This window comes from Gossypium arboreum, chromosome 8 (genome assembly GCF_025698485.1).
Source record: "Gossypium arboreum isolate Shixiya-1 chromosome 8, ASM2569848v2, whole genome shotgun sequence".
In the NCBI taxonomy this organism is placed as follows: domain Eukaryota; kingdom Viridiplantae; phylum Streptophyta; class Magnoliopsida; order Malvales; family Malvaceae; genus Gossypium; species Gossypium arboreum.
Window position 1 is genome coordinate 138,913,818 of NC_069077.1, and position 23,161 is coordinate 138,936,978.

Below are 23,161 nucleotides of genomic sequence, written 5' to 3' on the forward strand. Positions count from 1 at the left end.
AGCTAGCCTTCCCCTATCGACTTTAACGAACAAGCTCGAATACACATATGTCATTGAATAATCACTACGAGTCAAGAATTCAACGATCTTGCCATACCAAGCCCTCCTCAGTGCTTACTTTAATCCATAGAACACCTTTGAAAGCTTGCACACATGCTTTGGATAATCTCCACTCTAAAAGCTCATCGATTGATTCGTGTCTCCCGGTCTAGCTCCCGTGAAGAAACGCATTCTTCATATCCATTTGCCACAGGTTCCAGCCTTTACTGGCTGCAAGTGCAAGTAAAACTCGCACCGTTGTAAGTTTTGCTATCTGACTAAACATTTTATCATAGTCTAGTCCATACTGTTGAGAAAATCCTCGAGCCACCAAACAGCCTTATGCCTCTCGATTGATCCATCTGTGTGATGCTTTATCTAATAAATCCACTTGCAAGAGATAGGCTCCAATTTATTAGCTTTGACACAAGCTCCCAGTCTCATTTCTTTCTAGTGCAACAATCTCTTCTTCCATGACTTTAACCCACTTCGGACTTTTAAGTACTTCCTCAAACATCTCCAATTCCTTCTCATCTTCTTCGACAATAATAGTATTGGCCTTGTCATACTTGGGATTTGGCTTCTAACTCTTCTCGATTTCCTAAATGGAGTTGGTACTTCCAGTTCATTCTGCTCATCTTCTCCATTTGGTGTTTGATGCACATCAATTTTGGTTGGATACTAAAGCACATCAGTTTCAACTGGATGTTGGTGCACGTGGGTTAGCTAAGGACTTCGAGTTTTAGCTTCATCATCAGCAACCTCAGCTTCTCCCAAACTCAGGTGGATTTGCGAATCTTGCCACTCATACCGGCAAGCATCTGATTGTAGCGATACCTCATTCTTCGATGGCCACCATGAAGATGATTCATCAAACACCACATTCTGAGACATATAACACTTCCCGGTTGTAGAATCACAGCATCTCCACCCTTTTCTTTGGTTGTCATATCCTACAAAAATACACCTAACAACTTCTTTGTCCATCTTGCTATGTAAATGATCAGGAACAAATACATAACATATACATTCGAACACTCGAAAATAACTAACTGTAGATGCCATGCTCCACAGTTTCTCAAAAGGAGAAAGAAAAGATAACCTTTGTTGTGGAAGCCTATTGATTACAAAAGCAGCTGTTTTCATCGCTTCTGTCGAAAATCGTCTCGAGACATTTTTCGAGTGAAGCATACTATGACATATCTCTGCCAGGTGCCTAATCTTCCTTTTAGACACGCCATTTTGCTGTAGAGTGTTCAAACATGTGAATTGGTAACGTATTCGACATTCCCAAAGAAAATTTGAAAACTCGAATGAGGTATACTCTTCTTTGTTGTCAGTGTGTAAACAACAAATCCCTTGACAACCTTTACTTCAACCACCTTCCTGAACTCCCTAAACTTCGTGAGAGTTTCCAATTTTTCCTTCATAAAATAAACCCACACAAATATGAAAAAATCATCGATAAACGTGATCATATACTTCATCCTACAAATAGAAGCTTGGTCGGTCGGTACTGACACATCAAAGTGGATTTACTTTAATGGTTCATTTGATTTAAACTTGAACTCTTCGTAAGGAAGTTGGTGTGCTTTCCCATATTGGCAGCCTGCACAAACCATATCCGTCCTCACTTCAAGTTGCGAAAGACCCTTCAACATCAACTTCATAATCATCACGCCTAGCTTGGAATAACTAACATGGCTCAGCCTCGTGCCAAAAATCAACTATCTTATTTTTCCTTGTCTTGTCTACCCATGCAACTTCGGCAAACATCATGTAGACCAACTGCAGTCTTCACCCTTGCATCATCGTCTCCTCAGTAATCTCCAAGTTGAGATAAACTTTCACATCTTTAGGACCGAACAAAACATAATGTCCCGAAGATGTTAACTATGCTACCGAAAGAAGATTTTTCTTCAGCCCTAGCACATGACATTTTGCAACGACACCTCAATAGCACTATACTGAATAGGGACTACAATTTTAGCGACATAAGCTATTGTTAACTTCGAGTTGTTTGCAGTCACCACCACACAACTTCCTTTATACTCTATTTTGTAACTTCTTATTACCTCACCTTAAAAGTCGAGTTATCAAATACCATTTTAATAGGATTGAAGAAACTATCAGTAGTTCATTTCATAATGTATTAAATGCAGTCATAAGCTTGCAACGTGTATTGTTTAAAAAATCAGAGCCAATTCCAGTTAATTCTACAGATTCGAAGTGAAAATGGTTCAAAGTATTGGAGTGTATATATATATTTGTTTAGAAATAACTTACTAGATTTTAATTTTAATAGACTATATTAACTCTACATTTTCCTTTATTTGTAGAATTGCTTAGGTTCTTTAGATGGAACCTATATCAACATTAAAGTTCTATCAGTTGATAAAACTAGATATTGAACTCGAGAAGGTGACATAACAATAAATATGTTAAGTGTTTGTACATCTAATATGCAATAGCCACCAATCTATTAAATTTGATATGAAATAATTAGCAGAAACTAAATTAAAATAAGAACGCAATAAAAGTAAACAAATAAAATTAAATTTGAATAAATCAATAAAACGAAAGCTCCTCTCCAATTGATAAGTTAATTATAGTGATCCAGGAACAATCTTATATCACCACCCTTTTCGTATGTAAATTAACTACGAGAACAACTCGACAATTAACTCATATCACGTGAATAACCTTAAAGCAGCTTCCACAATTTAATTCCTTAGTAGCCTTGTGAAGTAGAAGAACTCGATTCAAATTAACAGCCTAAACTTAATCGTTAATTCTCTTAACAAATCCAACTACTCGTTTAATTAATCATATCAATTTATTATTTAATAGACTGAATACCACAATTATAAATCGTATTGATTTACCAATGAAATGCAGTCCAACACTTAAACGAAATGTACCCCTTCTTAATTTAATGCTGAAAAGGCATTATGAGACAATTAAATCTATCTCCTACACCGAAAAATTAACGAACACTGATGTGAAGAGTGAATGCGATTTCGTAATACCAAACCAACTAATCCACCTTTGGCTACAGTGCCGTCCCCATTCATAAACGCCTAATCTATCTAATAATAATAATAATACGTCAGACACAAAGTCGGCTAAGTATGTTCCAATAACAGTAATAATAATAACATCTAAGACACTTTTTGAAAGTCGGCTAAGTATGTTTTAATGATAATAAATTTTAAATAATAACAATTTAAATTAATAAACTCCTAAAATAAAAAGAGACAAGCTTGCAAGAAGTTTTTAATTTAGTCATAATTAATTTCTTAAAGAGATATTATCTAAAAATAAAAATAAATTATTAAATTGGTTATTTATATTTAAAATATTATATTTTAATCATTTATATTATCGAGTTATAACATTTTAATTCTTGAGCTATTAATTGTTATTAACGTGTAATAGTAGTAATCATTTCAAATAAAAATTTTAGGTTAATTTATACAATCAATCCCCATATTTTTTGTATTGAGTAATTTAATTTTTTCCTTTTATGTTTTTATTTTATTTTTTTCCATTCTCTTCTTCTTCTCCCTCTGTTTTCCTCCCTTCTCCATTTCTTTTAACGTAGTTTTTCTATATTTTTCATTAAAACTAGTCCTTATACTTTTATTTTTTTGAACAATTTAATTTTTTTCGATTGAGGCGAGCTTGTGGGCTAGTTTTAACAAATGAAAATATAGAAAAATTACGTTAAAAGAAATGAAGAAGGGAAGAAAACAAAGGGAGAAGTAGAAGAAGATAGAAAATAGAAAAAGAAAAAGAAAATTAAAAAACATAAAAGAAAAAAATCTAAAGGATTAATTGTAGAATTTAACCTAAAATTTTCATTTTAAATAATGATTTAACATGCCATGTCATCTTATCGTTACACCATTGAAGGCAATTAACGGCTCAGTGACTCAAATGTTACAACACGATAACGTAAGTGACTAAAATATAATCTATGACAAACAAAATGACTATTTTAATAATTATGATAATTATCAATGGAATATCTAAAAGTCAATATTTAATAATTATAATGATTTAAAAAAATTGATTTAAAAAATAAAAGCGGATGCAGATCTTGATTTAAACCCCAATATTACTAATTAAATCTAAATTAATTAAATTATCTCCTAGTATCTAAATTCACTAATATTTATATTTTTAATAACTATCTAGTTGGTCACTCAATTTTAAGATGCTTTCATTTTAGTTATTCAAGCGTTAAATCTCTAACGGCGGTTGACTGTACATACCGTATCATATTTACACTTTCATTTTAGTCACTAACTTTTAAGTCGTTTTCATCTTGGTTAACCAAAATTTTTTTTTTTAAAGTATTGATAGGAGTAAAATAAATTAAGTGAAATAACAGTAGAAACTAAAATAATTCATTAAAAAATTAACAAATTGTATTTGTTTACATTGGAAGTTCTAATTTTTTTAATATTTCAAAATATCAAAATTAATTAAATAAATTATTGAAAAATTTATCCATTAGAGTATCATTTGATTTGTTACTATAATATTGAAATTTAATTAATTAATTAATTTAATCTCCATTTAAAATTTGAAATTTGATTTTATGTTTTCAAATTAAAATCAACTCATATTTAATAATTGTAAACCTAATTTTTTAATTATATAATTTTAAAATTTTCATGTTAACTAAAAATATATAAATACTTACAATTAATTTTATGTTAATGAAAAATAAATTAAATAGCTATAGATATCCAAAACCACATTATCCAGGACCATCCTGATTGAAATATCAAAGTTGGACTAACATGCACAGAGTTTGAAAGTTAAGGGTTAATTAGACAATTAGTTTTTCTTACATTTTACTATGGTTAAACTATAAAAATAGTTACTTTTATTTGTTTCAGATTACATTTTAGTCACTTACGTTTGAAATGTTACGTTTTAGTCACTTACGTTATTGTTTTGTTAAGAAATGGTTACTCTACAGTTAAGCTTCGTTACCTCTCTAATAGCGGTCTTAAGTGGTAGTCCAAATGAGTTTTAAATGCCAACTTGGACGTCTTACAGGGCAGTCCAAATTAATTTATTTAATTAAAAACTTATTTTCATCCAACAACTGGATATCCAAGTTGGTATTTAAAACCTATTTAGATTGCCATGTAAGACTGCCGTTAGGGAAGTAACGAAATTTAATAGTAGAATTACCACTTCGTAATAAAAAGATAACGTAAGAGACTAAAATATAATTTAAAGTAAATAAAAGTGACTATTTTTATAATTTAGCCTTTTAATATTATCGGGGACATGCGGGTGCTAAGGACGTGATTTTCCGTTTTGTTTTGTTCATTGCTTCCTTCCTTTTCTGACTTTTTGGAGTTTTGTTTTCTCTTATCCTTGAGTTGTATTATGTCCTGTTTCCTTATGAATTTTAATATATATTTCCTTTTCAAAAGTTAGCTATATTTAGCATGTACGCAATTCGGTTCACAATTTCCAACGGGTTTCCAGTCTTGCAGTCCCCCACAACAAGCCAGCAGTCACCAAAACCTTCATCTCCACCAATTGTATGCACTCTCTTTTTCCTTTCCTTTCCTTTCTTATTTTTTGCTTGTTTTTAATTCTTCTTTACTAATTTGATTTTGGGTCGTTTTGTTTATATGTTAAGAACTTAAGCCATCCACTCCTTTATTTGCTTCGTTGGGTCAAAGGTATATTGCTTCCTTTCTGTATATTCTTTTCCCTTCACTTTGGGTTTTGCAAGCAACGTTTATCACATTCTATTTGATTGGTATTCCATTTGCTGTTCGCAAGCACGCTTTATCAGTTTTCAATGAAACAATAGTCTTTTTGTTTAAGAAATCTTTATTGATTGATTTGTTGGATAATGGGTTCATTTGAAATTCATGGATGGGGATGGGTGCTGTGAGTTCCACTGGGCTAAAACAGAAGCTTAAAGGGAGGGGTTTGATTTGAAGGCTTTATTTTATTTGCTTTGTGAGCAAAAATAGGATATGTTGGAAAATGCCTGAAATGGGATTTTATTTCTCTTGTTGTAAAGCTGGAGGAAAGAAAATATAAGACTGGGAAACTAAGTGATTATTGAAGTTTAAAATTACAGGGTGAAGTATATGCTAAACAGTGGAAAGTGAATTAGAATTCACTGATTTGGTAAAGACTGTGGGAAACTAAGTGATCATTAAAGTTTAAAAAGACTTAAGTTCTTCAATTAATGTATATATTTGTTCTGCTTATATTGTACGTTATTTATGAATAGGATATCATAAGGCTTGTAGTCTTTTGTCTCTGCCATATGTGCTAAATGTGATGTCTTGTGGTCTTGTATTGCTATTAGCTAAAGAGCATTCAAAACTTTGCCTGTTTCTTGACTCACTTTTCTTCATACAGATGTGTATTTTCTTGTTTTCCTCTCTCAACGATGAATGTTTTGCTTGTAGGTTTGGGTTGATCAGGAACTACATTCTTTGCACGTTCAGTAGAGGTTCCTGTCAACTCCTTTTGACTGTAATGAGTAACAGTATCGAAGATGATTCATTTTCTAAGCCCGTTGGAAGATGGTCTGTTTACTGTTATGGTGTGGGTCACATGCTAAATGACATCACTTCTGCATGCTGGTTTACTTATCTTCTATTGTTCTTAACTGAGATCGGGCTCTCCTCTAGGTATATAGTCTTTCTATTGGATCAGAAATTAACATCTTCATGATTGATTTCCCGTGTATTTTTCCTCTTTAATCTCTTTGTCACTTTTAAACTTGTTTGTTGATCTGAATTTGATTAAAAAATGACCCTGAGGCGGAAAATGCTTTGCTTAACCTTTCTCATTTAGACTTTGGTATTAGTAAAACTTTAATCTAGTTGCATTTCATACCTGCCTTTCATTGTTTACTGAAAGTTATATCTGTTGCCTTTGGTTCACATATGTGCAAGTCTCTTGAAGGAACTTGGTATTATTTATGCATGCCTCTATTCTCTACCCATTCGTTAATCCTGTCTACAAACTCGTAGCATGTGGAGCGAAAAAAGGGAGAAGCTCTTAAAAGTCCAATTTGCTACTGTTGGCGTCTCCATGTTGATGTTCAAAGTATGTCAAATTGACCATGTTCACAAAAATAATCATTTTGGTACAAATGAACTATAGGAATCTGATTTATGTGCAGCAGAAGGTAGAAATTAGGTCTAAGATAATGGAAAACTAAAGCATGACTAGATGTCATTCTAGTATTGTGGACTGATGCTATGAACAAAGAAAACATGTCTAAACATTTTAGATTTTAAGATTCTTCTCGCTTTTACATAGCTTCTAAAATTTCTACTTCGTTTTGGCTTATTATATAATTGAACTTTGTAATTCTGTTATTATAGCATATCTATATAGTTAGCTTCTTGGAGATTATGTATGTAAATTCCATCTTCATGTATTTCTTAATTTTTGTTTTTGTAAATATAATGTTCCATGTGTTATTTTTTTATTTTATTGTAGGGATGCTGCTATTGTCATGCTTTCCGGCCAAATAGCCGATGGTCTAGCCACCATATTTTTTGGTGAACTGGTAATTGATTTCAAATCTTTCTTTAATCCTTGTCATCTCGTGGCAATATATACATGTTTTACATGTTTGTTGTGAGTGCAACATGGTTGAAATTAGTATTATAGCTCTAATCTTAAGCAAGGTTTTTCAATTTATGCTCCTTTCTTTTATTTCCTTTTGACTTGTGGCAATAATTTTTGTTCATTTACTTGATAGATTGACAGGTTTGGACATTTCAAAATATGGCATGGTGCAGGAGCTATCTTGGTTGCTGTTTCTTTTTCTTCGGTTTTTGGTGGTTGTATACCTTGTAAACTCCTTTCGTCTTTCTCAACAATAGTAGAGACTGTTTCATACAGTACATTTGCTGCAATTTTTAATGTCGGCTGGGCTGCTACTCAGGTTTCACACATGTAATGTTTCAATAGCTTTATCAATCTTCTCGTTGTAACATACATGATATCATATTTAAATCTTCTACGCAGAGAGAGAAGCAAAAGCATAAAATTCTGATTGGATTGGATGAAGTCTTTTCTGCAAATTCTTATAGTGCTTAATGGATTCTTGTGATAGAATATCATTCAGGTTAAAATATGTTGTTAGTCCCTATATTTCTATAGAGTTTGAGATTTAGTCCCTGCACTGTGAAAGTAAAAATTCGATCTTCTTACTTTTTTTAGTTGAAAAATCCTAGTCCAATCATTATCGTTGTTGGCAGTTCTTGACAAAATTTGTCAACTTATGATGTTTATTTTTTGTCAATCATATACCATGTCATATGAGAATTGCCTAATCAAAATTCCAAGTTGACAATTTTTGGTAGAAAATACTTACAATTTTGATAACCGGTCTGGGATTTTTAAATAAAAAAGTAAGAGGACTTAATATTTTACTTTTTAAGTAGAGGGACTAAATCTCAAATTTTGTCAAAGTACAAGGACTAACAACATATTTTAACCTATCATTTATATGTTTCTTTTAATCTTGGAATAAAATTGGTTTTTCCCTGTATCTTTTCTATATTGCAGGTCCATGGTGAGTTGCATCACTCTCAATTCAACAAGCAGAGTAGTACTGGCAAGCTGTCGAAATGCCTTTACAATGGTCAGCTTATTTCATCTATTGATTTGTTGCATGGCTCATGAGTATTATGGCTGGTGCTAAACTCACTGGTAATCTAGGTTGCAAATCTCAGTCTATATGGAATTGCTTTTATAGTATTTGAAGTCATCAGAGCAGAAACACGTGCAGATATTGAAAATCAGGTATGCTTTTTTTTATTTTATGGAAGATGTGATCCTTATGCTAGGTGTTCCTATTCGAGCATAATCATATATTCACCTCTGCTGAGCAGTACCGTTGGATTGCATACTTATCAATATTCATTGGATGCTGCTTTGTGGGCGTATTTCATCTCGGAACAAAAGAACCGAGGTGAGCTGTATCTCCCGACACAATTCCCCGGCATGTTTTGCATGTTAGGCTATCACTAAGAATTTCATATCTTTATTATGTAGATCGAAGACAGGTATACATGGAAATATTCATGCAAGGATTTCGTGGACTTACTGGTTCTTGAAAATTTTATACTATCAAGTTGCTATTGTTTATATGCTTACAAGACTAGTACTTAATGTTTCACAAGTAAGCATACTTTTTATTTCTTCGATTTATGGCGCTTAATATTCTTTTCAGTATCACGGAGACTGAAGAATAGTAATCTAATATCACAGATTTTAAATTTAAAGATGGTTTCTTTTTGTGAAGGCATATCTCGCATTCTATGTAATTGATGATTTGCAAATGGCACAGTCCTCTAAAGCTTTGGTATGTGAACTGAACTTGTCATCATTAAATTTATTTTCGGTCTTCAATATGTTTTAGAGATGAATGCTAGGCTAATATCTTGTCTTATTGATCGGTTAGGTTCCTGCCATTATCTATATTTGCAGCTTCGTAGTATCTATTCTTCTTCAGGTCTGCCTCGTTAAAACTTGGTTTTTATCTTTGGAAAGCTTTTATATAACATTGCTTAAGCTTTAGGCATTCACCCTATGTAGGAGATTGCATGGAACGAGCAACGCCTGAAGGCTTATTATACTGCTGGAGGAATTCTTTGGATTTTTTGTGGTACAGCGATTATCCTCTTACCTCAAAGCATGAGTCTATTCGTGTATGCCATATCCATATTTATTGGAATAGCAAATGCATTAATGACGGTATGTTGGAATATTTGTGCCATGCTCTCCTCCTAGTTTGTTTTTCTTTCGTGTTTTGCTTATTCCAATTCTTAAAGCCATGTAGGTGACTGCTGTGAGCATGCAGAATGTGCTAATCGGTCAAGATCTTAATGGTTGCGCATTTGTTTGTGGATCATTGAGCTTCTTGGATAAAATCTCATGTGGGCTCACCCTATTTGTTCTTCAATCCTTTCATAGTAAGTTCACTGTCATAAATGAGCTTTTGGAATCATAGATGATATTTCAAAAGAATCTTCCTTATGCGTGTGAATGGTATAATAATCTTCACTGCCTGCTGAGTGGTATCATCAAAACTATTATAAGCTTGTACCTGAACTGCTTTAGATTTTTCATCTGATTTGTTTTTGTTTTATCCTGTAATTCGACATCCGAATTTCAACCTGCCATCGAAGGGGTAAAAGTACCACGAAAACCTCTGTACTAGAGGTCAGATTGTACTTTGCCCACTTTACTCAAAAAATAGGCAAATTAGCCCGTACCTTAGATCAAAAAGCAAATTGATCCTTCTATTAAAAATTCTATCAATGTTTACTGTTAAAAACTGATCCCGGTATGTCAGCATGAGGAATACGTGGCAGGCCACATGTTACTGTTTGGTTATTGCATCAGCCACGCCAATTTTTAATAGTGTAAACGGATGAAATTTTAAATAGAACGAGGACCAATTTGCTCTTTGATATAACATCCATGGATCAATTTGCTTGTTTTTTAATAGAGAGGGCAAAATGCAATCTGACTCATTGTAGAAGGGCTTACATGGTACTTTAACCCCATCTAAGGTATACATGGCTATTACTGTCATGTTTGTTGCAAATGAACAGCCATGATCTTGGATTATCTAATTTGTAGACTTCATCCTATAGTTGTAACTTGCAAACACTCTTTGAATATGTTGCTTGAACTCAGGTGTGAGCGTTTGATACAAGTACGTATCCAACATGGTTATATTAAATTTTTCTTAAGTTTTTCTGTGTACTTAGAAGCTCTTTGAAGGTCATATCTTCGTACCCAGAGAAAAAAATGAAGACTCGTAACAATATAGATCATTGCACTTTGGCAGCACAAAACTTTTATATTGAACCACGAAACTTCAATGCAGGTAGCTCACCAATAGTTGCTGGAAACTATTCAACCAGTAACTTTTCAATCACGAGATACGGCTTAGGACTTGTGCCGGCATTTTGTTCACTTGTCGGCGTGGTGGTTACTTGGACCATGGAACTACGTGTCCCGTTGTACAAACCACTGACCGAAACCCTACTGGAATGACATAAAATGTTAATAATACCAGTAAGTCATTTACAGCTTAGAAAAGAAAGCATAGCATCATATGGTTGATTGAGGGAGGAATTGAAGGGATAGCAAGTGAAGGACATTTGCTCAATTGCAGTACAGTCCAAGACAGTCAGCAATGGAGAATATCAACAATTTGTTAACAGTTATAGTGACAATAACTAGTATTATTGAAACACTAACTTGCAAGATTCAACAGTTATTGTATTGATTTTAATTATTTATTTCAGCTTTTTTTTTTTTTCTTAGTTTATGCATGAATAGCAGTTGTTTTAAGTTACTTTGTTCTTTAAGATCATTTTAGAATATGGATTAGGTTTTGGCTTTAATGTTCAAGGTTGAAGTTTTGTCTTAACTAGCATTAAACTCCTCTGGAGTTTTTAATTATTTTAATGAAATTTTAATATAATTATTTTTATTTATAAAATGTAGTAGTAATATATTTTATTAATTATAAAATTAAATTAAATTTATGATAATTATTTAAATTCTAGTATAGATTAATTTAAATTAATGTTTGGATCACATATGAATACTTTAAAAAATTGCATGTCATTGTCAGTACCCGAAGGCCCATAAAAAATGTGGGAGGGTTTGGGCAAAAATATAAGCTCGAAAAATGGGCTTAGGTAAAAAAATAAGACCGAGCCTCGGGTAAGGTGTTTTTGGCCCGGGGCCGGCCCGGCCTGAATTCACTAAATGAAAAAAAATATTTTTAATGTTATTTTTATTAATTTCTTTCTATTTTGCTACTATTTTACTATTATATTGCTACTATTTTGTTGTTATTTTTTGGATATTATATAAAACTTATTTTATTGTTAATTTTTTATTATTTTAAAAATATTTACTAATTTTGTTATTATTTTAGAGGCATTTGCTTGTTAAATTGTATCTATTTTAGTGTTATTTAAGTATACATGTTTTTTAAAATTTATTTTCAATTTATTGAGAAATATTTATTTTAATGTTTTTGTAACACCCTCGCCCGCATCCACGCCTTGGGACGGGGTTCGAGTGCTACGACTTTTCTTGACACTTTCATACTAAAGCAGGCCATGAAATCTCAAATAATTAAAACTTTTCTTTTCACATGCAATCATCCCTTATACGAGCTTACGAGGCCCAATACATGCATTCAGGCGATTCGGGACCCAATCGAGAACTCATGAAAAACTTAGAAAAATCTCGTGCGTTAAGGCTTCACACGCCCATGTGCTCAGGCCGTGTGGCGAAATAGGCTAATTATCAAGCCTTTTGTCACTCTCACACCACATGCATAGATACATACTTATCCAATAACATACAACGTGACATAAATGAGCTCTTAAACATCTACAAACATGTTATGCTCAAGTTATTTTCTTATACAATAAATATTATAGAATTTGCCCATATCATTACCACATACTAGACATAACTATCATTACATCACAAACCATTCATGAAGCATTATTAACTATTTACCAATCACTTAATCCTGCATTAGTTACTAGCTCATCAATGAATCTCAATTCAATCTCTAGGCATACATGTTGTAAGCCACATCACAAGAGATAATAACATACATGCATAAGAATAATCATATGGGCCCATAATGTCATTAGCCGACATAGGCCAATTTACATGACTAATACTACCTTAATAACAAGCCAATGCCTTTGGCTAAATCATAATATTACATACTCACATTAAAACCCTATACATGCCATAGACTCGAATCACTTGAGTTTACTTACTCCGATAACGTTAACTCGATAGGGTGATGATATCTCGACGACCTCCAACCCGAGCTAACCTGGAAACTCTAGAAAACATGGGAAAGAAGGGGTAAGCTTTAGCTTAGTAAGTTCATATGAAAACAATAAGCAACTCATTAACTTGTTTTATCAATGTTTATAACATATTCTCAAGTTTACTACAAGCTGTCTTCCTGAGTAAAAGTCACTAAATTATTTATATCTGGAGCTACGAAACTCCGAATTAAGTTCTGTTAATTTTCCTGAAACTAGACTTATTTTACTTTCTTCCATAAAATTTCCAGAATTTTGGTTAAGCCAAATAGTACAGTTTATTAGTTAAAGTATCCCTGTTTCAGGGTATGACCACTCTGACCCTATGCACTACAAACCGAATTTCTCCTGTACAAAATTCCAACGACTATGCCGTTTATTTCCCATAAAATAGACTCAATAAGGAATCCATTCATGTAAGGTATAACTCTTAATAATTTTGTACAATTTTGGTGAATTTCTAAAGTTAGAACAGGGATCTCGAATTCATTCAGACCCTGTTTCACAAGAATTCAAATATCAAATAATATGGAATTCTTTTTCTTTCTCTGTTTCTTTCATGTGAAAATAGACTCATTAAGCTTTAATCCCATATTTTATTCTGCCTCTAACTCATTTTCCACTATTTTTAGTGTATTTTCAAAGTTACACTACTGCAGTAACTCAAATCTGTCAAGGCTAAATTACTCATTCATGATCTTACCACCTTATCGTTGTTGTATCTATTTTCAACCCGAGGGTTAAGTACATACCTGTCCAAAATATCCATTTCACAATACTTACCAATACGTCACCTACATCTTAAGTGTTCTTCCATTCCACAAGAAATTTTACCCGTTGAACACATCGGAATATAACTCGGATACATGGATAATTTGCACATAAGTGCCATATTTGTAGCCAAGCTACCATGTAACCCGCCCATAAGTGAACTCGGACTCAACTCAACGAGCTCGGGCGTTCGCATCCGTAAGTGAACTCGGACTCAACTCAACGAGTTCGGATGCCTAGTTACATCTCACGAACTCGGACTCAACTCAACGAGTTCGGACATTCCACATCCATAAGTGAACTCGGACTCAACTCAACGAGTTCGGATGCTCAACCATTCTAGTGACATGTCACTTATATCCTAATCTATTCCTAAGGTTCAAACGGGATTTTCCTCGAACACGTCTCCTTGCTATCTTCCGTAAAATACCGAAACCAATACTCGGTAGCACTTTATATTTAACAAATAATACACTTAATTTGCATTTTATTCGAAAATAACCACAAAGCATATATTTCATAATAAAATTCAGCATAACATATAATTAACATCAATAACTTAAAATAACCATTATGCTACCTTATTTACACATGAACTTACCTCGATACCACAAATGTGAAAAGGACGTACTAGTCCATAAATCGATTTCTTTCCGTTCTAGGTCCAAGTCTCAATTTTCATCATCTATAACATCACATTTAGCCTACCAATCAGTCACAATATTCATATGGGTCTAAAATCATATTTTTACAAATTTTCATTTTGACCCTAAACTTTTGCATATTTGCACTTTTGCCCCAATGCTCGTAAATTAATTTTTATTCAATTTATTTACTCCTTGAGTCTAGATGAACCATTTTCATAACTATAGCAACTCATAATTTCAACTATTTTACACATTTACAACTCATTTTACAACTTAGCAATTTACCCTTTTAAGGTATTTTCATGCAATTTCTTTCACAAAAGTTGTTTATTAGACAACTAGGACTCATAATCTTCCATAAAAACACAGCAAACAACACATTTACTCTCATGGTAAAACCCTAGACTCTTCATCATTTTGCAAAATAATCCCCTCTTATGAAAGCTTATGCTTTAGGGGTTCCAAAAATACAAAAATCATCAAGGAAAGACATTAAAATCACTTACAAGCAAGGGAAATATGTTGCTGAAATTTTCCAGCTTCAAAACCCTTTCTTTGCTGCATATTTCGGTGAAGGGGAAGAGAAAAATGATAGCTTTTTCTTTTTCTTTTTTTTTATTTGTTAATAATAAAACTATTTTGTCTAATTTTGACTTTTCAACTATTTTGTCTCCCATGGCCGGCCATCACACTTTCAATGGCCTAATTTCACTTTAAAGACCCCCAATTTAAGATACAAGGCAATTTAACACCTTTAGGTATTAAAACACAACTTTTACTTTTACGCGATTTAGTCCTTTTTGAAATTGGACTAGAAATCGCTAAAATTAATATACCAAAATTAACATGCACTTATAAAATCATATTATAACACATAAAATAATACTAAAATAATTTTCTCGGCCTCGAATAGTGGTCCCGAAACCATCTGTTCGACTAGGCCCAAAATCTAAGCTATTACATTTCTTCCCCCCTTTAGGGATTTTCGTCCCCGAAAATCTTACCAGAAAAAGTTGTTCTCTACTTTCACGAGTCACTTATATCTTTTTCTCACAACTTACAAAACAACTCCGCACAAGCTCATACTCAAGATTTCCTATAGCTTTTCCATAGTTGAGGTATAAACCTCGGAGCTCAATTTGAAACACTGGAGACTGACATTCTTGGAACCATAAACTTAGAAACATACAACTCAGTCATATCTGTTGAATAATATATCTGTACATACTAAAATAATCATGCAGACTTCCATCATCAATCTTTCACAATTCAACTTGCATCTCTCCTTTTTCACGGAAATGAGAGACATCCCGATCTGAAATTCATAACGATCTTTTCTTATTTTCTTCCCATTGTCATCACTGACAATAATAATCTCGAATACATTTGATATTCGGCTTTACCCTATAGACAATTCGACATCCTTTGAACGAATAAACAATATACTGCTGTGAACTCTGTACTCAATTCTCTGATACCCGAGTTTCTCGATCTTGAAATCTTACTCAATTAATAGTAATAGAAACCGAAATCAAATCCTCCTGCAATTCCAAATTAAAAGTCGAATCATCTTTGTACTTGTTTAATTTACCACTTATAGCCACATTTCTATACTCGATCATCAACTGTTTAGAAACTTTACTAACATGAATCAAATGATTCCAACTTCATAGATGTGGTCTTTTTATTAATCAGGATAACTATACTTATAACATCTCTCGAACAAGAGAAATCCAACTAATATGTTTCCATAACATACTTTCAAGAATAAAACCCCATCATTTCTGACTGTACGACTACTTACCAAAGAACACGTAACGGTATTCTCGAACCAGAGAATAAACTTAAATGCACATAACTCAGATTTACTTTTGTAGAATAACCATTCTTTACCCCAGAAATTTTAAAGAAATCTCGACACTGAAATCCCCACACTTCTATGGTCGAGCGAAGCTTAATCATAATGATTCTAATATCGCAAGTCAAAGATTACTCGTAAAGATAAACCAAGCTTGATAATTCTCGAAACAAGAACGATAGAAAAGCCAATATAAGAAATTCCAAGATATAAAGATTATACCAGAAATCTGAGAATATAATCCAGAAGAAAATAATAAAGATGATCCGAAAAATCCCTCAGAGAAAACCAGAAGGAAACTACTGTCTGTATGCTCTAGAATTTCTCATAATAGAGATAATATAATTCTCGCATATATAAACCATAATCAATAGAACATCAGAATAATCTTACATAGATTTTACTTGTCAACTTCATTCCAATATATCGAATAGAAATCAAGAGATGGGGAAATGTAGATCATAACTAACTGGACCAATAGAACTTTTCATCTAATATCACAGTCACTAGCACCCTCATACGATAGAATTTCCATTCGAAAGGGATAACCATACGTATTCCCCAGAATAGAGGAAAACATAGAATACTCAGAAGAGAAAGATAGCCATCACTTTATTTAATTGAATCCGTCATATTCGACACATCGTGCAAGTCCGACATTATTCCTCTAATAATTACATCTTCGCTAATCTCATACTATTCCATTATTGTACTCTTGGTTTCACTTTTGCAAGCTTATGCAACATATCTCTCGAAAATCTCATCGTATAACTCTATTCTGGTAAGGGGGCGAAGATTGTAAAGCCTCTAAACTTTTGACTCTCAAGCAAATACATATTCAACAACAATATAGCTTTACGCATATTGATTCAAACATTTCAAATTTCCAACTTATTATAAACACATTTTCACATATCTCAGTAATACATGTAACTTTATTTCATGCGAATATTAGCAAAACATAAGTGAATTTATCATAACTCAAACTTTCATTTCTTTTTCTCAAATTACCCTTAATGTTTTATCAAATTCCCATATTTAGTCTTAATCACTTGCCAATATTTATCAAATTGGAGAACGTCTTATGGTTTTGAGTACATCGCTTACTTGATGCCATAGTTCAACTATGGTCTTGTACTAGCTCTCATCCATCGTATCGACGCCGTGTCCTGCATGTGTCTTACAACGACACATGTAACCGTCTTGATGCATGTCCGGACATGTCTTACACTAGCACATCTCGTAGCCGACGCATGTCCCGACATGTCGACATCGGCTATCATCTCGAGGCCGATGCATGTCCTGGACATGTCTTACACTAGCCCTCGTCTCAATGCCGATGCCATGTCTCATACATGGTCTTACACCGCACACAAATCTCATGTATTGCCATGGTCCAACCATAGTCTTTTCCGTCAATTCATTAGTGAACGATCGTACTCATTCCCTGCGTTCCACCCAATTTGATCTTTCATTACAACTTTCATGCTATTGTGACATTTATGATTCTGTAACTGAGATTATAAAGCATAACATTATTGCATATTGACTTCATCAATCTAGACATAAATGTCAACCTCATGTATATACTGATTATTAATCATGCAATAAAAGCATTCATACATACATTCTGTCATTTCAAGCAAATTTCTTTCTTTTCCTAAACACTTGGCCAAATCAAGTTGGACATTTAACATCGTATGAATACTAACATGCATAAAAGCGCTTTTCACAACTTAACTGTGTTTTACTCCACTATTTCACATACTTTATCTCAAGAGTATCACATAATGAAAACTAGTTCTTATAAAAAAAATCATGGATTTCTTTTCATACCTTTCCAAATTTTCAGCATATCATAAGCATGATTCAATAATCTCAACTTTACTCTTATCTCTATCAAGATTTGCTCGGTTGGAACTCATTCCTGTCTTAATCAACAGTTTTGTTAGGGCCGAGAGATATCACACTATCACGAGTAATACTATGGCATGTATAACTAGACTCTCTTACGCTAGGTTAGTCCGAGAACCGACTAAACCATGCTCTGATACCACTAAATGTAACACCCCTCGCCCGCATCCGACGCCCGGACGGGGTTCGAGGTGCTACGACTTTTCTTGACACTTTCATACTAAACAGGCCATGAAATCTCAAATAATTAAAAACTTTTCTTTTCACATGCAATCATCCCTTATACGAGCTTACGAGGCCCAATACATGCATTCAAGGCGATTCGGGACCCAATCGAGAACTCATGAAAAACTTAGAAAAATCTCGTGCGTTAAGGCTTCACGCCCATGTGCTCAGCCGTGTGGCGAAATAGGCTAATTATCAAGCCTTTTGTCACTCTCACACCACATGCATAGATACATACTTATCCAATAACATACAACGTGACATAAATGAGCTCTTAAACATCTACAAACATGTTATGCTCAAGTTATTTTCTTATACAATAAATATTATAGAATTTGCCCATATCATTACCACATACTAGACATAACTATCATTACATCACAAACCATTCATGAAGCATTATTAACTATTTACCAATCACTTAATCCTGCATTAGTTACTAGCTCATCAATGAATCTCAATTCAATCTCTAGGCATACATGTTGTAAGCCACATCACAAGAGATAATAACATACATGCATAAGAATAATCATATGGGCCCATAATGTCATTAGCCGACATAGGCCAATTTACATGACTAATACTACCTTAATAACAAGCCAATGCCTTTGGCTAAATCATAATATTACATACTCACATTAAAACCCTATACATGCCATAGACTCGAATCACTTGAGTTTACTTACTCGATAACGTTAACTCGATAGGGTGATGATATCTCTCGACGACCTCCAACCCGAGCTAACCTGGAAACTCTAGAAAACATGGGAAAGAAGGGGTAAGCTTTAGCTTAGTAAGTTCATATGAAAACAATAAGCAACTCATTAACTTGTTTTATCAATGTTTATAACATATTCTCAAGTTTACTACAAGCTGTCTTCCTGAGTAAAAGTCACTAAATTATTTATATCTGGAGCTACGAAACTCCGAATTAAGTTCTGTTAATTTTCCTGAAACTAGACTTATTTTACTTTCTTCCATAAAATTTCCAGAATTTTGGTTAAGCCAAATAGTACAGTTTATTAGTTAAAGTATCCCTGTTTCAGGGTATGACCACTCTGACCCCTATGCACTACAAACCGAATTTCTCCTGTACAAAATTCCAACGACTATGCCGTTTATTTCCCATAAAAATAGACTCAATAAGGAATCCATTCATGTAAGGTATAACTCTTAATAATTTTTGTACAATTTTGGTGAATTTCTAAAGTTAGAACAGGGATCTCGAATTCATTCAGACCCTGTTTCACAAGAATTCAAATATCAAATAATATGGAATTCTTTTTCTTTCTCTGTTTCTTTCATGTGAAAATAGACTCATTAAGCTTTAATCCCATATTTTATTCTGCCTCTAACTCATTTTCCACTATTTTTAGTGTATTTTCAAAGTTACACTACTGCAGTAACTCAAATCTGTCAAGGCTAAATTACTCATTCATGATCTTACCACCTTATCGTTGTTGTATCTATTTTCAACCCGAGGGTTAAGTACATACCTGTCCAAAATATCCATTTCACAATACTTACCAATACGTCACCTACATCTTAAGTGTTCTTCCATTCCACAAGAAATTTTACCCGTTGAACACATCGGAATATAACTCGGATACATGGATAATTTGCACATAAGTGCCATATTTGTAGCCAAGCTACCATGTAACCCGCCCATAAGTGAACTCGGACTCAACTCAACGAGCTCGGGCGTTCGCATCCGTAAGTGAACTCGGACTCAACTCAACGAGTTCGGATGCCTAGTTACATCTCACGAACTCGGACTCAACTCAACGAGTTCGGACATTCCACATCCATAAGTGAACTCGGACTCAACTCAACGAGTTCGGATGCTCAACCATTCTAGTGACATGTCACTTATATCCTAATCTATTCCTAAGGTTCAAACGGGATTTTCCTCGAACACGTCTCCTTGCTATCTTCCGTAAAATACCGAAACCAATACTCGGTAGCACTTTATATTTAACAAATAATACACTTAATTTGCATTTTATTCGAAAATAACCACAAAGCATATATTTCATAATAAAATTCAGCATAACATATAATTAACATCAATAACTTAAAAATAACCATTATGCTACCTTATTTACACATGAACTTACCTCGATACCACAAATGTGAAAAGGACGTGCTAGATCCATAAATCGATTTCTTTCCGTTCTAGGTCCAAGTCTCAATTTTCATCATCTATAACATCACATTTAGCCTACCAATCAGTCACAATATTCATATGGGTCTAAAAATCATATTTTACAAATTTTCATTTTGACCCTAAACTTTTGCATATTTGCACTTTTGCCCCAATGCTCGTAAATTAATTTTTATTCAATTTATTTACTCCTTGAGTCTAGATGAACCATTTTCATAACTATAGCAACTCATAATTTCAACTATTTTACACATTTACAACTCATTTTACAACTTAGCAATTTACCCCTTTTAAGGTATTTTCATGCAATTTCTTTCACAAAAGTTGTTTATTAGACAACTAGGACTCATAATCTTCCATAAAACACAGCAAACAACACATTTACTCTCATGGTAAAACCCTAGACTCTTCATCATTTTGCAAAATAATCCCTCTTATGAAAGCTTATGCTTTGGGGTTCCAAAATACAAAAATCATCAAGGAAAGACATTAAAATCACTTACAAGCAAGGGAAATATGTTGCTGAAATTTTCCAGCTTCAAAACCCTTTCTTTGCTGCATATTTCGGTGAAGGGAAGAGAAAATGATAGCTTTTTCTTTTCTTTTTTTTATTTGTTAATAATAAAACTATTTTGTCTAATTTTGACTTTTCAACTATTTTGTCTCCCATGGCCGCCATCACACTTTCAATGGCCTAATTTCACTTTAAAGACCCCCAATTTAAGATACAAGGCAATTTAACACCTTTAGGTATTAAAACACAACTTTTACTTTTTACGCGATTTAGTCCTTTTTGAAATTGGACTAGAAATCGCTAAAATTAATATACCAAAATTAACATGCACTTATAAAATCATATTATAACACATAAAATAATACTAAAATAATTTTCTCGGCCTCGAATAGTGGTCCCGAAACCTTTGTTCGACTAGGCCCAAAATCGGGCTATTACATTTCTTCCCCCCTTTAGGGATTTTCGTCCCCGAAAATCTTACCAGAAAAAGTTGTTCTCTACTTTCACGAGTCACTTATATCTTTTTCTCACAACTTACAAAACAACTCCGCACAAGCTCATACTCAAGATTTCCTATAGCTTTTCCATAGTTGAGGTATAAACCTCGGAGCTCAATTTGAAACACTGGAGACTGACATTCTTGGAACCATAAACTTAGAAACATACAACTCAGTCATATCTGTTGAATAATATATCTGTACATACTAAAATAATCATGCAGACTTCCATCATCAATCTTTCACAATTCAACTTGCATCTCTCCTTTTTCCTGGAAATGAGAGACATCCCGATACGAAATTCATAACAGTCTTTTCTTATTTTCTTCCCATTGTCATCACTGACAATAATAATCTCGAATACATTTGATATTCGGCTTTACCCTATAGACAATTCGACATCCTTTGAACGAATAAACAATATACTGCTGTGAACTCTGTACTCAATTCTCTGTATACCCAGAGTTTCTCAGTACTGAAATCTTACTCTGAATTAATAGTAATAGAAACCAAATCAAATCCTCCTGCAATTCCAAATTAAAAGTCGAATCATCTTTGTACTTGTTTAATTTACCACTTATAGCCACATTTCTATACTCGATCATCAACTGTTTAGAAACTTTACTAACATGAATCAAATGATTCCAACTTCATAGATGTGGTCTTTTATTAATCGGGATAACTATACTTATAACATCTCTCGAACAAGAGAAATCCAACTAATATGTTTCCATAACATACTTTCAAGAATAAAACCCCATCATTTCGATACATACGACTACTTACCAAAGAACACGTAGCGGTATTCTCGAACCGAGAATAAACTTAAATGCACATAACTCAGATTTACTTTTGTAGAATAACCATTCTTTACCCCGAAATTTTAAAGAAATCTCGACCTTTGAAATCCCCACACTTCTATGGTCGAGCCGAAGCTTAATCATAATGATTCTAATATCGCAAGTCAAAGATTACTCGTAAAGATAAACCAAGCTTGATAATTCTCAAACAAGAACGATAGAAAAGCCAATATAAGAAATTCCAAGATATAAAGATTATACCGTAAATCGAGAATATAATCCGAAGAAAATAATAAAGATGATCCGAAAAATCCTCGAGAAAACCGAAGGAAACTACATGTCGTATGCTCTAGAATTTCTCATAATAGAGATAATATAATTCTCGCATATATAAACCATAATCAATAGAACATCGAATAATCTTACATAGATTTTCTTGTCAACTTCATTCCAATATATCGAATAGAAATCGAAGAGATGGGAAATGTAGATCATAACTAATCGGACCAATAGAACTTTTCATCTAATATCACGATCACTAGCACCCTCATACGATAGAATTTCCATTCGAAAGGGATAACCATACGTATTCCCCAGAATAGAGGAAAACATAGAATACTCAGAAGAGAAAGATAGCCATCACTTTATTTAATTGAATCCGTCATATTCAGACATCTGTGCAAGTCCGACATTATTCCTCTAATAATTCTGTCTTCGCTAATCTCATACTATTCCATTATTGTACTCTTCAGTTTCACTTTTGCAAGCTTATGCAACATATCTCTCGAAAATCTCATCGTATAACTCTATTCTGGTAAGGGGGCGAAGAT

General features: G+C 33.3%; 1 protein-coding gene across 3 annotated transcripts; it reads left to right on the top strand.

Moving 5' to 3' along the window:
- Nucleotides 1-5,349: 5,349 nt before the first annotated feature.
- LOC108467439 (uncharacterized) lies at nucleotides 5,350-11,575 on the top strand. 3 transcript variants are annotated; one of them, XM_053031399.1, is made up of 14 exons: nucleotides 5,350-5,609; nucleotides 5,711-5,753; nucleotides 6,501-6,725; nucleotides 7,546-7,615; nucleotides 7,811-8,007; nucleotides 8,623-8,698; nucleotides 8,776-8,859; nucleotides 8,949-9,028; nucleotides 9,112-9,238; nucleotides 9,362-9,421; nucleotides 9,521-9,571; nucleotides 9,655-9,813; nucleotides 9,920-10,031; nucleotides 10,955-11,575. In XM_053031399.1, exons 3-14 carry the CDS (start codon nucleotides 6,571-6,573, stop codon nucleotides 11,122-11,124), a joined length of 1,341 nt encoding a protein of 446 aa, XP_052887359.1. In that variant the 5' UTR covers nucleotides 5,350-5,609; nucleotides 5,711-5,753; nucleotides 6,501-6,570; the 3' UTR covers nucleotides 11,125-11,575. The 3 variants fall into 3 exon arrangements, with proteins under 3 accessions (XP_052887359.1, XP_017623539.1, XP_017623541.1); XM_017768050.2 differs by having other exon boundaries at nucleotides 5,351-5,609; nucleotides 9,899-10,031; XM_017768052.2 differs by lacking the exon at nucleotides 5,711-5,753 and having other exon boundaries at nucleotides 5,351-5,609; nucleotides 9,899-10,031.
- Nucleotides 11,576-23,161: the final 11,586 nt, after the last annotated feature.

What these genes read in the sequence shown, in the direction of transcription:
- LOC108467439 (XM_017768050.2), top strand. Translation starts at nt 6,571, where the DNA reads ATGAGTAACAGTATCGAAGATGATTCATTTTCTAAGCCCGTTGGAAGA. An exon ending in GCTACTCAGGTTTCACACAT is followed by an intron (nt 8,008 to 8,622) that starts GTAATGTTTCAA and finishes TCTATATTGCAG; the next exon opens with GTCCATGGTGAGTTGCATCA. An exon ending in TGTTCTTCAATCCTTTCATA is followed by an intron (nt 10,032 to 10,954) that starts GTAAGTTCACTG and finishes ACTTCAATGCAG; the next exon opens with GTAGCTCACCAATAGTTGCT.